Source organism: Hemitrygon akajei, chromosome 21 (genome assembly GCF_048418815.1).
Source record: "Hemitrygon akajei chromosome 21, sHemAka1.3, whole genome shotgun sequence".
NCBI classification, from domain to species: domain Eukaryota; kingdom Metazoa; phylum Chordata; class Chondrichthyes; order Myliobatiformes; family Dasyatidae; genus Hemitrygon; species Hemitrygon akajei.
In genome coordinates this window covers 20,127,850-20,145,091 of record NC_133144.1, presented here as the reverse complement: position 1 = coordinate 20,145,091, position 17,242 = coordinate 20,127,850, and the positions used below count along the sequence as shown (strand labels likewise).

The 17,242-nt window shown below is 46.6% G+C and overlaps 1 protein-coding gene across 8 annotated transcripts in view; it reads right to left on the bottom strand.

The window, feature by feature from the left end:
- ap3b2 (adaptor related protein complex 3 subunit beta 2) overlaps positions 1–17,242 on the bottom strand; it is a 183,766-nt gene that overhangs the window by 71,779 nt on the left and 94,745 nt on the right. For 7 of the 8 annotated variants that reach the window (XM_073024951.1, XM_073024953.1, XM_073024952.1 and 4 more), the window contains exons 9-12: positions 9,531–9,628; positions 7,524–7,578; positions 6,120–6,191; positions 5,980–6,042 (exon numbers count right to left, since the gene is read on the bottom strand). In XM_073024951.1, coding sequence (XP_072881052.1) covers positions 5,980–6,042; positions 6,120–6,191; positions 7,524–7,578; positions 9,531–9,628 — 288 coding nt within the window. The remainder of the gene's footprint in view (positions 1–5,979; positions 6,043–6,119; positions 6,192–7,523; positions 7,579–9,530; positions 9,629–17,242) is intronic. The other variant, XM_073024950.1, reaches the window with a different exon arrangement.

Sequence of the window (17,242 nt, the reverse complement as noted above, 5' to 3'; positions counted from 1 at the left end):
GGGGATGGGTCAATGGATAGTGGGGGGATGAGTCAATGGGATAGTGGGGGGATGAGTCAATGGGATAGTGGGGGGATGAGTCAATGGGATAGTGGGGGGATGAGTCAATGGGATAGTGGGGGGGATGAGTCAATGGGATTAGTAGGGGGATTGGGTCAATGGGATAGTTCTGAGAGCTGGCACAGATGCAATGGGCCAAACTACCTCCTGTGTTGTAAGCTGCGCAAAACCACAATACAAAACACCAATAATCGCTGGTTCAGCAAAACCAACACTGATATTCAGAACTAAAGGCCACAAAAACTTCCAATATTCACCAATTCAGAAAAACGAGTAAAATCATTTACTTCATCAACTCACACATCACTACTAAAGAGAGCTTCACTGAACCAAGCAAAGGGAACACACTGTAGAGGAGCACATCTACACCGGTCCGCCTGCTGTTGCTATGCTTTCCAATCCCTCCTCTTGCTCACCCTCACTATTCTCTACGGCTCCCCTCCTCCTTCAAAGTCAAAGCTGAGTTTGTCACGTGCACAACTGCCTGCACAGGTACAATGAAAAGCTTACCTGCGGCATATCGCATCATATAAGCAACATTCATAAGGTAAACATATTTTAAGTATAAACGATACACAATTTTTACAAGAAAGAACACAACAAGAACAAAAAAGTACATCGCCATGCAAATTAATCATTTGTTGCTAGAATGAGGAAGTGATTAGCATTGTAGTGGTTGGTTGAAGAACCAAGTGATTCAATGAAAGTAACATTTGGAACATCTAGATACACACATCAGGATGATCTTCATTCACTACAGCTCGGCATTCAATATCATCATCTCCTCAAATCTAATCAATAAGCTTCAAGACCTTGGCCTTACTACCTCCTTGTGCAACACGTTGATCCTCGATTTCCTCACTTGTAGACCCCAATCAGCTTGGATTGGCAACAACATCTCTTTCACAATCTCCATCAGCACAAGTGCACTACAAGGCTCAGTGCTGAGCCCCTTATTGGAGTATAAAAGTTGCATTGTTTGCTGTGTAACCAAAACTATGTAGTCAGCTTTGAACTTGCTATTTGCTATGCATGTATCCAATTTAGTAGAACAAAATCTTAAGAATGTAGAAGACAATAGTCTGTTAATGAGAGGTAGCTAAGAGATGTAGATTATGCAGTCAGCTTTGAGTTTGCTATTTGCAATGCATGTATCCAATGTAGTTTGCTGTGTAACCAAAACTATGTAGTCAGCTTTGAACTTGCTACTTCCTATGCATGTATCCAATTTAGTAGGAGAATGAAATCTTAAGAATGTAGAAGACAATGATTTGTTAATGAGAGGTAGCTAAGAGATGTAGATTAGAACATGATTAAGTCAATGGGTAGAAACAATAGTGGCGGATGTACTAGTGATACGCAACTATAGACCGATTGGATATGCTAATGTAACTAAACCAAGGAGATTGCTATAAAAAATGCTATGTACAAGGATCGGTGGGCAATCAGCGAATAGCTCAATGACTGTCTCAGCTTTGATTTGCAAATTAAAGTTTAACCCTTCCTGAAGAATCTTCTGCATCTCCTGGTCGTTTGTGGGGCACGAGAAACCACGACACCCCCTGCTCTACTCACTTCACACTAATGACTGAGAGGCTAAGCACAACTCCAACGTCATATTTAAGTTTGTTGATGCCACCACTGTCACTACCCCAGTCAAAGATTGGTGATGAATCAGCATGTAGGAGAGAGACTGAAAATCTTGCTGAGTGGTGCCGCAACACCACCCTCTTACTCAAAGTCAGCAAGACCAAGAAGCTGACTATTGCCTTCAGGAGGAGGAAACCAGAGGTCCATGAGCCAGTTCTCATTGGGAAATCAAAGTTGGAGAGGGTCAACAACTTTAAATTCCACTGTTATCACATTGACATGGGAGCATTGTCGCAGGAAAGCTGCATCTATCATCAAGGACTCACACCATCCAGTCCATGCTCTTTTCTCACTTCTGCCATCAAGAAGGTACAGGACTTACACCACCAGGATCAGAAACTGTTATTACTCCACAACCATCAGGCTCTTGAACATCACTCAACTTCATTCACCCCATTGCTGAACTGTCTCCACAACCTCTGGACTCACTTTCAAAGTCTCTGCAACTCATTTTCTCAAAATTTAATGCTTATGTAGCGGTGTGCTACACGCAGCGCTAAAATAACGACACGGAGTTGGTAAACTGCAATTAAAGAAGATTTTATTCGAACTTCACAGCCTTGCTTTAAAGCCTCCCTCATCCCGCCCTCCCTGGGTGCGGATGCTGTAAGGGGCACGAACTCACAAACCCCCGCAGGCTTTTCCCTTTGTTGGTGAAGCAGACCTGGCCTTTGTGCTGGCGCACTGGCTATTTGTGAGCCGGTTCGAGTGCGCTAGGAAGTGGGTCGCCACACTTCTTTATTTATTATTATTATTTTGTTTTTTTCCTTATTTAGTATTTGCAATTTGTTGTATTTTGCACACAGGATGTTGTCCATCCAATGGGGGGGAGGCAGTCTTTGATTCTATTGTGTCTTTCGTGTTTCACGTGAATGCCTGCAAGAAAATGAATCTCAGGATTGCAAATGGTGACATATGGGTGGAGTGGACCTAGTTAATTGGGACACATCGGGACCAGTACATTTTGGCCTAATTAAGCACTGCCCAATTAGCCAAAGTTTCATGCAAGCAGTTAAAGGTATAAAAAAAGACAAACTGATTAACTAATTATGTATTTAAATAAAATACAGAACAAATTAGTACATTACCAATACTACTGCAATACTATAAAATTGTAAATTAGATCCTAATACTTATCAACAGAGGAATTCATCTGTGTCACATTCTTTTGACTTTAAAAGAAAAAATCAGCAGACACCTGGTGCAGATAATAGACTGTTGACTACTACATCTTCCAAATCTTCATTTTCATTGTAAATTTCAAAATAATTGTCAATATCTTCAGATTCTTCAAAGTTTCTAACTTACTGAATTAGTGAAATAGTTTAATTTTCACTCCTCGTCATTTCTGGCATCTCCAAGCCTTATTGCTTGAGTGAGCAAAACAGTTCTGATTTGTCTTACTGTTTCTTTCTCACCAAATATCGGTGACAAAAATCACTGTTCACTCGAACCACGGTGCTGTGTCTAATGGCTACACAAGTGCACACGACTGATGCTAGTTAGAAGCTGTTCAGCAACAGTCTCCTGCTGCAATTAAGCGGCATAGCATTCCAAATAAACAAAGGGAATTCCAGTTAGTTTCTCAATTAGTTTTTGTTCTTTAAGAGTTGTCCCAAATAATCTACTGTCCTGATTAACCAATGGCCCAATTAACTGGAATCCACTGTACTTTGATAATAAACTTACTTTGAGCTCTGAAGTAGCTGTTCTTGAAACAAGTAGTGTGGGACCAGACTTCAGTACCTCCAGAGGATGAGGATCTTTGTTGGATCTTGCCTACATGAGGCAGCACCTCATAAGTTAATTTTGATGGTGGAGTGCAAAGTGCCCGTGATGTATTGGGCTGAGTCCAGTACTCTCTACAGCTTCTTATATTCCTGCCTATTTGAATTACTATAATTGGCCATGATGCAGCCAGTCAGGATACTTTCAATTTGAATTTGAATTTACGTAAAGAAGACCTGTAAGATTTTTGGGGACACAGTCACCCCAACCGTAAACTGTTTCAGCTGCTTCCATCTGGCAAACGATACTGCAGCTTTAAAGCCAGGACCAACAGGCAATGGGACAACTTCTTTCTACAAGCCATTAGACATAAATTCACATGTCTGTACATTGCGACAGAGTCATAATGCAATGATTTTTACTCCCTCACGTTGTGGGACTGATGTAAGATTTAAATAAATTCAAATTCAATGGTGTACCAGACTAGTTAAAGTAATCAAAAGCCATTAAGACCATAAGACATGGGAGCAGAATTAGGCCAAATGGACCATCAAGTCTGCTCCACCATTCCATTGAGGCTGACCTTTTTTTTTCTCCTCCTCAACCTCAGTTCCTGGCCTTTTCCCCATAACCTTTGATACCATGTCCAATCAAGAACCCTTAATTACAGCCAACAACTTGGCTTCCACAGCTGCACGTGGCAACAAATTCCACAAATTCACCACCATTTGGCTAAAAAAAAAATTGCCGCATCTCTGTTTTGAAAGGACACCCCTCTATCCTGAGGCTGTGAGAGTAAGGCCTCACCAGTGCCTTACAAAGCCTCATCATCACATCCCTGCTCTTGTAATCTGGACCTCTTGAAATGAATGCTAACGTGGCATTTGCCTTCGTTACCATCGACTCAACCTGCAAGTTAACTTTTAAGGGTGTTCTGCACAAGGACTCCCAAGTCCCTCTGCATCTCAGATTGCTGGATTTTCTCCCTGTTCAGAAAATTGGCTGCACATTTATTTCTACTACCAAAGTGCATGACCATGCATTTTCCAACATTGTATTTCATTTGCCACTTTCTTGCCCATTCTCCTAATCTGTCTAAGTCCTTCTGCATCCTACCTGTTTCCTCAACACTACCTGCCCCTCCACCCTAGATTCTCAGAGAGAAAGGTCTCTCTAGTATGAGACATTTCAATCCTCGGATGAAGATACACCATGTCTATTTATGCCTCACATGATCTTGTAAACCTCTATCAGTTCTCCCTACTCCACAGAAAACAAGATTGTCCAACTTCTCAGTATAGTACACATCTTCCAAGTCAGGTAATAGTAACAGGCATCCATTAGTCTCGTGAGACCATGGATTTGCACCTTGAAAGGTTTCCAGGGCGCAGGCCTGGGCAGGGTTGTATGGGAGACCGGCAGTTGCCCATGCTGCAAACTTTCCCCTCTCCATGCCACCGATGTTGTCCAAGGGAAGGGCACTAGGACCCAAGCAGCTTAGCACTGGTGTCATCGCAGAGCAATGTGTAGTTAAGTGCCTTGCTCAAGGACATAACACACTGCCTCAGCTGAGGCTCAAACCAGTGACCTTCAGATCACTAGATCGATGCCTTATACACTAGGCCACGCACCAATACTTCCAAGTCAGGTAGCGTTCTGGTAAACCACATCTGCATACTCTCCAAAACCTTGAAATCCTTCCCATAATGTTTGTGGGGGGCGGGGGGGGGGGGGGGGAGGAGAAATGGCCTAACGGAAATTTTATAAAGCTACAATATAACTTCCCAACTCTTGAGCCCAATCACTCAACTAATAAAGGCAAGCATGCCTGCTTTACTGCCCTATCAACCTTCCTGCTCCCTTCAGCATTCCGAACTGATTGTTCCCTTTGTGATTCCTTGGCCACTCTTCTATCCCCACTGACCACTCGTCTTGAGGCAACTATACTTGTCTTTTTATCCCCTTCCCTCCCCTCCCCAAGTCAGGGACCCAGATGGACCTTTCAGGTGAAACAGATTTACCAGCACTTAGTCCACAGCAGCGGCCCCGAGTTTCCGGCTGATGCCACTACAACTCGCCATCTTACTCCCATCCCGACCCCTGCACAGATGAGTAAACTTGAGAAACCAAATCTCATCTTCCCCCTGTGGTTACTGCAACCTTCCTGGCCCAGAACGGAGTCATCCAATTTCAAGTAACTTGCTGACTGTCTGAATCAGAACTAGCCACTTTAAACCATACCATCCAAAGACACTGAAGCAGAATTAGGCCATTCATCCCATCAAGCCTGTCCTGCCATTCAAACATGACAGATTTATTTTCCTTCTTAACCCCATTATCCTGTGTTCTCCCCACAACATTTGATGCCCTTACTAATCGAGAATGTATCAACCTCCGTTTTAAATATACCCAATAACTTGGCTTCCACTGCCATCCATGGTGATGAATTCCACAGATTCACCCTCCTCTGGCTAAAGAAATTCCTTCTCATCTCTGTCCTAAAGGGATGTACCTCTATTCTGAGGCTCCGCCCCTCCTCACCTGGAATTCCCGGAGAATCGTCGATATGTTAGTTTCACTGGCCAAGTTCGTCAGGACCTCCAACTGTGCAAGACAAGGAAAGGAGAGTCAGAGTGTATTCTCATCATAGAGAGTCAACGTTGTCTGTAAGAGTGGCTCACCTTCAGCACCTTAATCTGGGTAGGGTCCGTGGACCTGATATAAAAACTCTTCAGATGAGGCTCAAACATTCCCTGAGGAATAGAAAGCTAAATGTTATGAAGAGTCCCTGGCCGATAGTAATCTGCTACTCTATGCTTGAATCAAGGACCTCACACACAGAGAAGTGAATGACAACTTCACTCAGATCTCCACACCACCATCCCTGGTCTCTCCCCTCTATTCTCCTCATCACTTGCTGCTCATGGACCATGCACAGCACAGACGACACTCCACTCCTCACGCCTTATCATTCACTGAGGGAACGACGAGTCTAATCACTGCTCTCTGTTCGGGGCCCTGCAGGTTTCATAAGCACGCACCTCATTCTCTATGGAAGATCACTGTTGAATCTACCCTGTGTCACTGACAGAACGTCCTAGCCCACAGCAACTTATAGTGTGAAAAGTGTTCAGACCTATACCCAGCATCAGGGCATGAGAAAATGCAGATTCTGGAACTCTGCAGAATCAAACTCAACGTGCTGGAGGAACTCAGTAGGTCAGTCAGCATCTATAGAGGAAAATGACTTTTCATCTGATGTACCTGAAGCACTGAATGTCCCTCTCCATAGATGTTGCCTGACCCGCTGAGTTCCTCCAGCATTTTGTGAATCCCCAACCCCAGTTACCTTTGACCTTTCTCATCAGGTCACCAATGAAAAGTTTCTTCTCTGATCTAGAAAAATTTTCCTTCATTTTCAGTACCTCCACTAAATCTCCCCTTAAGTTTCAGATCTTCAAGCAACACAGGCCCTTCAGACCTGACAGTTGTTCATTCTCGTACAGGGTGAGAGCTACATTCATGGTTCCTCTTGAGTTGGTCTGGTGATTATCTCCCCCCCCCCCCCCCCCCACCAGTGTGCTATCCTCCCTCAGAGTAACCGAACATCAGAGTCACACAGCATGGAAACAGGCCCCCTCCTCCCCACTCAATTTTCACAACCACCCAGTGACATTAATCCCATTTATTCTCCCCACATTCCCATCAACACCCCCCCCCCCACCCGCAGTTTCCACAACTCTTTGCATACCACGAGAAACTTACAGTGGCTAATTATGCTGTAACTTTCAAACTTGGGAGGTAAGTGGAGGACACAACGGGGAGAGTGCAAACCACATGGACATCGCCCGGAGATCAGGATTGAACCCAGGCTGCAGAAGCAGTGAGGCAGCTGCACTACCTGCTGCATCCCTTCGCAAAGCTGACTTAACTCCCTACGTCAGGCCTCCCTCACAATCAGGAGTTAACAGTCAGGCGAAGATCGCTGGTAAACAGAATAATGTTCAATAACCCACAAAATAATCCCATCAGACTGACAGAGACTTATCTCCACTTCAGCACGAACGATCAGGGTAGTGACTCACCCGGCGCTTGATTGACATGGAGGCGATGTTCTGCAGAACCACGTACTGCACCTCACTATGTGGAAAGTCAGAGGGGAAGAGGCAGTGAGCACATGTGAACGAGCCGTGGCCCCCACACCCCAAGCACGCATGCCACAACTTCGGACTATCTATGCTCCAAGTAAGGAGAACACAGGGAATGCTCGGTCAATTCGGACCGAGATCCCTCGACAGTACTCTAGAGCTTGGGAGCTCTCCCTGTCCTCCTGGAAACTGCCTGTATCTGCACCAACAGTGTGGGTTGTTGCCATGGCACAGTTTGAGGGATCTTGCTGTGTACAGATTGGGTGCGGTGTTGCCGATGACGTGATCTGTCAGAAGACCCCAGCTGGTGCAGCGCATTTGGCGGGAGCGCGGAGGTTGTGAAAGCCATTCTACAAATGCAAGCATCTGTCTTGCTTAGGGAATGTGGAAGTGGGAGCTTGCTTAGTGGGATTGCTCCCGCAACGAACAGGAGGAGGAGGATTTACATCCACAATCCATCCATCTCCTGGACCCCAACAACATCAACATCAACAGTACAGATGAGGACAGGGGAGGAGGGACAAGCAGTGCAGGTCTCCCTTGCTCACTGAAGAGGGCGGGAGCTGTCCCAATTATGAGAGTGGCTATGAAGGGGTTGACGCACATCACAGGAGGAGGCCCTTTGGCCCACAAGGCTCATGCTAGCCCCTGGAGAGAAATCCCATCAATCTCTACCGCTCCTCATTTCAGTGCAACTCTCTTGCATGTTCCAAACATCTCCCCAACTCATGCACACACCAGGCGCAATTTAAAGAGGTCAACTAACCCACCAATCTTTGGGATGTGTGGAGTAACCTGAGTAACCCTGCTGCTCACAGGGGGAACGTGCAAACTCCACGCAGTCAGCACTGTGATTCAGATCGAACCTGGGTCTCTGGCTCTGCGAGGCAGTGGCTTTAACAGCTGTGCCACTGCAAATGAAAGGTGCTGGGGGGTGGTGGTGGAGCAGTGAGGACTGGTAGTGTAGAAGGGGGCAGAGGAGTGAGGACAAACAGCACAGGTCTCCCTCGGTCACTGAAGAAGGTAGGAATTGTTCCGATGATGATGAGAGAGGGCTGTGAGATAGAGGCACCAGGAGGGGTCTGGGTGGTTTGAAGCCTCTCCTCCAGCCGCCAGCAGGGTAGGGGTGGTTGGTTTGATCATTCCGAGCTGGGGAGGGGAGTCAGGGGAAGCCTCCTCACCAACAGCACTGGAACCAGGAGGAGGCTGGACAGTGAATGGGACTCTAAACGCCGTTCCATTGGCTGAACCCTGTCTTTCTCCAGGTCGGTTTGCCTGTAGATTGTGAGTATATAGCTCGTGGGTGGGTCATTCTGATTGTGTGCTTCCAGCTGTTCACTCCATCATGAGCTGGGGCTGGGGCTGGGGCTGGCTTCAGGGCCAGTGAGGCTGTGTGTGTTGGGGGTTGATTTAGTCTGGCAATGTACCACTGAAAGGTTTCGCCTGACAGTACAGCACAACAGTACAGAGCACTCAAGTCTGGTTGTAGATCCCAGGTTGGGGTGGGGTGGGGGGGTAGTCCGACTGTAAAGCCCTGGGGCAGAGGGAGGGTGTAGTCTCACTGTACAGCGCTAGGAGTAGGACAAACTGACTGTACACCCCTGGGTGGGGGGGGGGGGGTGTTATCTGACTAAACAGCTTTGGACTAGGACAGTCTGACTGTACAGCCCCGGGAGGAGGGGGGAGGTAATCTGACCGTACGGTCTCAGGAGTGGCACAAACTGACCAAAACAGCCATCCCAATGTATTCTCACCTCATATCTGTTCTAACCCCATTCCTGACAGGTGAGTGGGGGAATCTCGGAGGGAGAGAAGCCCCTGGTCAGAGTAGCACTGATGGGGGTGGGGAGGGGTGGGGGTCAATTCTGCCCCCTTGCCTGCTGGATGGTTCTGTCTCCAGACAACCGCCCACCTCCCCTCCCTCCACCCCTCCCCCACCTGTACCTGTGGCTCCGCAGCAGACGGACCAAGGCCTTGGCGATGACTCCGACCTCTGCCCTGGGTGCTAGGTGGAAGTAGAGCTGGGCCACGGCCATCACCACCTGTGGGAGCAGCCAACAGTGAGGGGCCAGTCATGGTCAGGGGGCAGCTCAGTCAGATTCACTCCTGTATTCCCAACTCCTGATTTCACAGTATCTGCCCTCAATCTTCCTTCCACTGTTTGTTCTAGTCCATGCCCAGTATTCCCAATGTCTCACACCCAGTATTCCCAGTCTCCACATTTGTCCCCAATCGCCTACTGTTCAATCCCAGTATTCCATTTTCTGCTCCCAATCTACCACCATACATTCCCATAACCCCAGCGACTGTTCCCAATATTCCGGGCCTCAGTTCCCAGTATTCACTAACTGTTCCCAACTTACCCGAGATGCCTCCCAACATTCCCATTCACTACTTCTGGTATTCCCAGTGTCTGCTCCAGGTTTCCAGTAAATGCTCCTACTTCCTCAATCTCTGCTCTTGGCATTCCCTGCAACAACACCCAATCATCCCACTGTCTGTTCGCAGGTTTTCTCATGCCTGTCCTTGGCAGCTTTGGTGCTTGCTGAGAGCATTCCTGTATAAACTTCTGTGTCCTAATACCAGCTCCTGGTATTCCCAGAAACAGCCCTGGAATTCCCAGTGCCCTGTGTTCTCTGCTGCCCAGATGTTACATTGCCTCAGCTCTCTGCTACCTTGGAGCTGACAGACAGCCTACCCATCTGTGATTCCCACCCTCCCTTCCCCTTCTCAAAGGGGCAGCCCTCCCTCCAGCAGCCAAGAAGCACAGCTGAGTCTAATGGAACAATCCTCCTCCTCCTCCCACCTTCTCCACACCAGCCCCTCCAACCTCCTCCAGGTCAATGGATGTCTCCTACTCACAGCCCACAACCCTGCCTAGTCCTGGCCTCAACCACACACAAAACGCCAGAGGAAATCAGCAGCTCCGGAGTCCTGACGAAGTGTCGACTGTTTATTCATTTCCTGACCTGCTGAGCTCCTCCGGGATTTTGTTGTGCCACTTCGGACTTGCAGCACCTGCAGAAACCCCTGTACCAGCCACCAGAAACTGAAAGCGAGTCTGGAAAGACTTAAATTCTGTTTGTATTGTGTCCGCACATTGATTTGCTGGCAGACTTAATACCTGACTCGCAGTAACTGTTTAACCTTGATACAAGATGCATTATGGAAACTACTGCGAATCCTGAAAACCACAAATACCATTTTAATGGACGTATGGAAGTTGAATGAAAGCTCAGTGTGTGAAGTGTAATAAACAGGAATGGAACACTGTTATAATCACTCAAGACAGGTCACAAGCAATGCAAGAACTGGCATTGTGGCAGTTGTGAAGGCCAGCCCATCCTGGGGACCACATCTGGACAGCACAGAGGAGCTGCCACATTAACATCTGGATGTCATGGGAACTCTCAGTCTGACATTAGCTCAGCCGGCACCTTTTACTGTCCAGCTAGACGTAAACTGCAAACCATGGAATGTTAGATACACTAAAGTTAAGGGCTCACTGCAAATTGCATGAACAGAAAGTGTTTATTGAGTAAGGGAATTGAGGAGATAGCACAGGAGACTGGTGCCGAGAGGAAAAGGTCCATCATGGTCTGACTGCAACAGCCAGAAGGGGCCTAGTGTCTTCTTCCTGTTTAATACTTCTCATGCCCACTCTGTTAATCCATTTTCTCCTGCATTCACAGTGTGTGGTTGTCACCCGAGAGGCCAGGATTTAGTGCACGTTCCTGATCATCTCCTGTGCACAGTGACCATTTCCACAGAGACAGTTTCCGCCTAACTGGAGAGTCTGGAGTCACATTCGAACCAGAGCAGGTCTATGTAACACACAAAATGCTGGAGGAGCTCAGCAGGCCAGGCAGCATCCATGGAAAAGAGTGCGGCCGACATTTAGGGCCGAGACCCTTCGGCAGGATTTCCAGCATCTGCAGATTTTCTCGTTTCAGAGCAGATCTACCTGCCACTGGCAGCATCTACAGGAAGCACCTGCCTCAAGAAGGCAGCATCTATCGAAGATTCTCACCACCCGGGTCATGCCCTCTTGTCACTGCTACCGCTGGCCAGAGGATGGCGCCAGTGAACATCACGACCAAGTGCGACATCCTTCAGATGGTTCACAAAACTACTTCTTTTACATCATCTTTTTTGTTCAAATGTGGTTCTGCTACTGTTGGATACTGTGATCTACATTCTGGTGGTGTGCTTTCAGTCTGATTGAGCAATCTGGCGCTCTACTGTCTCTGAAGCAAAGCGTGCAAACTCCAGGCCAAGAAGCCTGGAGATGGGGCACAAGCCCATGATCAACTCCATTTAATGCTGATCTTGCCAATTAAAGCACCGAGGAAGACTGAAATCATCGAGGTGTATGCGGTAGGCAAGCGGATATTCGGCACCGTCTACTAGCCTCTTGCCCACTGCTGCCGGAAGGTGTTTGCATGTGACAGTCTCTCTCTCTCTCCCCCTCGATGCTGTTGGAGGATAGTGCTGGAGTCCTGGTCCTTGGGCAAGGTTTAATCAAAGCAGTTTGTAGTTCAAGTTCACGTTACGATGTGTTTCTGGTCCCTCCTTTTTTTCTTGCCATTTTGAATCAGGGCGGCCTGCAAATAACGGACTGAGCTGAACTGAAGGTGCCTGGACCTTTTCGATTTTGTGTTTTATATTCTGTGTTTTTCATTCTTTATTTTTGTTCCCATTTGCACGATTTGTGTTTTTTTTGTGCGTGGGGGCAGGGGTTTGATGTTTTTCTTTAAAGGAGTTCTGTGGTGTTCCTCTGTTTTGTGGCTGTCTGTGGGAAGACGAGTCTCAGGACTCCACACATACTTTGATGATAAATGTACTTTGTGGTACAGGAGCCTTAGTGACTCACCACCAGTTTCAGGAGAAGCTACCTTCCTCCACCAACTGGTTCTTAAATTGACCTGCACAACCCAACCCTACCTCAGCAGTGGAGCACCACAGATCACCTCTTGCACTTCCACAGACTTGTCTCTGCTTTTGTCTGTTAATTTTGTGCTAAACTTTTTTTTTGCAGTCTTTTCTTCTCTCTCTCCTCACTGCCTTGAATGATTGATGTGCGATTTATATGTAGTATGTTGTCTGCAGCCTGTGATGCTGCTTGTAAGTCTTTCACTGCAGTGTACCCTCACTATGCTAGCGCACCTGACAATAAACTTGGCTTTTCTCAAGGACAGTAGATTTCCTCCCTTAAAGGGCATCAAGTGAAACAGCCAAGTTTGTAAAGCAATAATTGAACATAGAAACTACTGACTCTAATTATTATAATTGTATGCATTTACTTAAATTTAAAACTCCCAGATGACCTGATGGGATTTGAACTTGTATCCATAGATCAATAGCCCAGGACTCTGGGCTCTCATGCAGGAAGCTAATCTCATGGCTAATGGCTCCTGGGACTCCCGCGTCCATTTACACGGAGCTGCTAGAGAGAGGGCCAGGCTGTGAGCTCAGGGTATGGAATGTGCATCACTTCACTGGGAGACAACTGATGGACCAGGGCTTCTGGTGATCTCAGTTTAACAACTGAGGGTCCCCTCTGCCCAGCCCCAGCCAGTTCCAACTTTTCCAGCTGATGCTCATTTCTTGCTCCGGATGGACAATTCTGTCACCCAATCTAATGGGCATTCCCACTCTCTTGGTTCTGGTCTGGCTTCTCGTTCGCACAGCAAGTCTGAGGATGTGATTTTCATTGGGAATATCTGAGCAGGATGGAGTCAGATAGTGGAATGGGAAAGGCTGCAATGAAATCAGATTGGGATGGGATGGAATGGAATGGGAGGGAATTGGACAGAACAGGAGGGGACTAGCCGGAATGTAAGGGGATTGCATAGAATGGGAGGGAACTAGCTGGAGTGGAAGAGCATCGGACAGGGTGGGATAAGATTGGATGGAATGAGGTGAGGGAACAGGACATAAAAAACAGGATAGTGTTACGAATGAGGAGCAACTCTGATGGGCAGAAGGGTGCAAAGTCGCCCCCCCCCCTTTTGAGAATCGCAAAATCGCTATTATTTCGGGTCTGATACCAAAGAAATGAAAGAGATAACAGCAAGGGCAGTTGTTATTGACAACGCTCATGAAAAATTGATGAGAGAGAAGCCACAGGTTGGAATGTCTCCTATTGACGAAAAGAGAGATTACTGCTATTGTCTCGTGGAGAAGGATTGTGTATTGAGTACTGTGCTATTCATTGAAACCCCTCAGGGGGCAACCAGAGTGGTCTGGTTGATGTGTTGCATCATCCCAACCTGATTGACACCTGAGACCCCGTGAGTGGGGATAAAAGTAGGGTCTGGGGAACACCCCTCAGACACACCAGGAGAGTCGCTACGAGACCGGTGGGGGCTTGTGTGTGTGTCCACCCTTGCCTGGGTGATGAGTCCTCCACGGAACGGTCTAGCTAAAGGACGGAGGGGTCATATGTGAATGGCCACAACAACAACACATCGACGGATCAAGATCGTAAAAGGAAAGTCGGTAAGTCAATAGCTGTTACTCTCTCTCTCCCTCCAACAATTGCAACACAGTGATCAACAACTACCGCAGCCTGCATGAACTGAACTGAACTTTATATTTCCATCGGACAATTCATTATCCTCTAGACAACGATAGAGCTTATTTCTTATTGATTATTATTATACCCGCACTTTTAGGTTTAGTATTGATGACGTATATATCTGTATATTTACATTGATATTATTTTTGTGTATTTTTACTAATAAATACTGTTAAAAATAGTATCACCAGACTCCAACGGATACTCCTATCTTTGCTGGTAAGATACCCAGTTACGGTGTTCGTAACAACTTGGGGGCTCGTCCGGGATTTGAGGCGAAATTGGAGGGCCAGGGAATCGGGCTTTTAAGTCCAGACTTGGATCTGGTTGCGTGGGTAACCAGACGGGAAACCAGCAAAGATGGACGTAGACGAATTTACAAAAAACCCGACTCCGGAGGCGTTAGAGGATGCCACAATGTCGGACTTGGTAAATATTGCGAAAAGATTAAAACTCACAGAGGTGAAGTCGTCAATGAAAAAGTGGGAGATACAGAGGGCCATAGCTCAGTATTATGTTAATAAGGAGGTGTTTTCGGCTGAGGTAGTGGAACCTACCCCTGAAAAGGTACCAGCTATTGGGACGGCTCAGTTAGAGTTGGAAAAATTAAGGTTGGAACAGAAGAAAAGGGAGTATGAGCTCCAGCTAAAGGAGTTAGAGGCGAAGAGGGAGCATGAAATTAGGTTAAAACAGCTGGAAGCAGCTGAAAAGGAGAAGGAAAGAGCTGAAAAGCAGAGGGAGCATGAAAGAGCTGAAAGGGAGAAGGAGAAACAGAGGCAGCATGAGCTGGACATGGAGAAGTTAAAGCAAGAGAGAAGGGTTCAAGGGGCAGACCGAGAGGAGAGGTTTAATGTTAGTAGGGAGTTTAGGTTAGTACCTCCGTTCGAGGAGATGGATGTTGATAGTTATTTCTTGCATTTTGAAAAGGTGGCAGTGAATCAGAAGTGGCCCAGAGATCAGTGGGTGGCGTTGTTACAAAGTGTGTTAAAAGGGAAGGCACAACGAGCATATGCGGTGTTGTCTGTGGAAGAGGAGGAGTATGAGAATTATGAGGAAGTAAAACAGGCCATTCTTCGGGCTTACGAATTGGTACCTGAGGCACATAGACAAAAGTTCAGAGATTTAAAGCAAGTGTGTAATCAGACGTATGCAGCGTTTGCCTATGAGAAGGGTGTGCTCTTGGATTGCCGGTGTGCGGCAGAAAGGGTGGAAGAGGATTTTTGGCATTTCAGGGAGTTAATTCTGATTGAGGAATTTAAAGGTTGTGTTTCGGATGATATCCGGATGTATTTGAACGAGAAGCCGAATAAGTCCATATCAGAATTTGCCAGGTTCGCAGATGAATATGCCCTAACCCACAAGACAAAGTTTTCCTCGAATAAGAGTTACCAGAAAGACCATAGGAACGGTAGAGAAAGCCTGCCGGCTGAGGCAGAAATTCAGCCGGGAGCTAGTGGTAAAAGTAAGGAGGAAGAAAGGCAAGCTGGCAGGAGGGTTCCTGGCTTGACCTGTTTTAATTGTGGAAAGGTTGATCATAATGCATCTAAGTGCTTTGCTCCGAGGAAGGAGACAGGAAAAGGGAACGCAGCAGTCCCTACAGGGTGTATTGTGTCGATCAGCAAAACGACGAGAAAGCCCCAGGTAGATAAAATACGAGAGGGGCCTGAGAAATTTATTTCAGAAGGGACCGTGTCTGTGAAAGAGGGAGAAACACCAGTGCGGATCTGGAGAGATACTGGAGCTGAGCAGTCATTGATTCTTGGTAAGGTACTAGATTTTGGTCCTGAGACTGGAGAGGTAGTTTTGAGAGGCATAGGAAAAGGGACAGAAGCTGTATCTTTGCATGGGATCATTATAAATTGTGATCTGGTATCTGGACCAGTTGAAATAGGGGTACGGTCAGAATTACCAAGAGAAGGCATGGACGTCCTTCTTGGTAACGATTTAGCAGGTGGTGAAGTGTGTTCAGCAAGGAAGCTGACAAGCAAGCCTGTGAAGGCTGAGGACCCGCCCCGAGGTTTCAAGATCTATCCCGCATGCGCGATCACTCTCAGCATGTCGAGAAAGGCAGCTGAGAAAGAGACCAGTTTAAATCAGTCCAGTGTCGATTTGGCTGAGACGTTTTTACCGATCCTGTACCAAGAGGGGTTAGGGGATGGTAAAACGGAGAATAGGGAGGTGAAAGAGAGTAAAGGAGAGGAGGTAGACCTACCCTTAGCCAGGAGGAAATTTATAGAGGCAAGGAGTAAAAATGAGAAATAGATAAGGCTGTTAGAAGGTCCAGGGTTGGACCTGGATGATCTGTCTGGCTTGACAGAACTGTTTGAAGAAGTTGAAGAATTTAAATGTGTTCCCGATAATGATATAAGGGCAGTCCTAGATGAAAAGGATGCCATTACCTTGAAGGAGTCTGCTGGGTTAGCAGATGAGGTTGTTTTAACCCGCAGGGTTGAGTTTACTCCGGAAGGGAGTTGCCCAGAGAGTAATTGGGAGGATCAGGGGAACTTATAATTTGAAAAGGGGACAGGTATTGAAAGCCTGGAAGAGGCAGATGTCCCATCTGAGTGTGTTCAAGATGTGGATGCACATGGTACTGAACCTAGTAATGAAACTCAGGAAAAGTCTGACGTATCTGATTTAGTTGAAAAGGAATGCAGTCCTTTTGGGTCAGATGGACTTGGTTCAGTGAAGAATGGGTTAACCTTGGTACTAGTAGGAAGTGAGAATTCCCAGTTATTTGTGTTAGAAGGTGTGTTAAAAGTTAGTGAGGAGATAAAAGGTGGTGATGTGGATATTATTATTGAAGAAGGGAAAAGTGTAGTTCCTAAATTGAATAAAGAAAATTTAAAGTCTGGATTGGTTTCAGAAGCAGTAACCAGGCTGAAGGAATAATGGCTTGTTAACAAGGTGCCTGCGAATCAATTACAGTTTGATTTGGAATGTAAAGGTACCCCACTTGCTAATGTTATTCAAGGGTGTGCTGTGAAGAGGCAGAATTTGAAGTGTTGTTTGGACAAAGAGGGATCGCTTGCAGATATTAAACTGAAAACTAATAGAATGAAGGGCCCTGAAGATA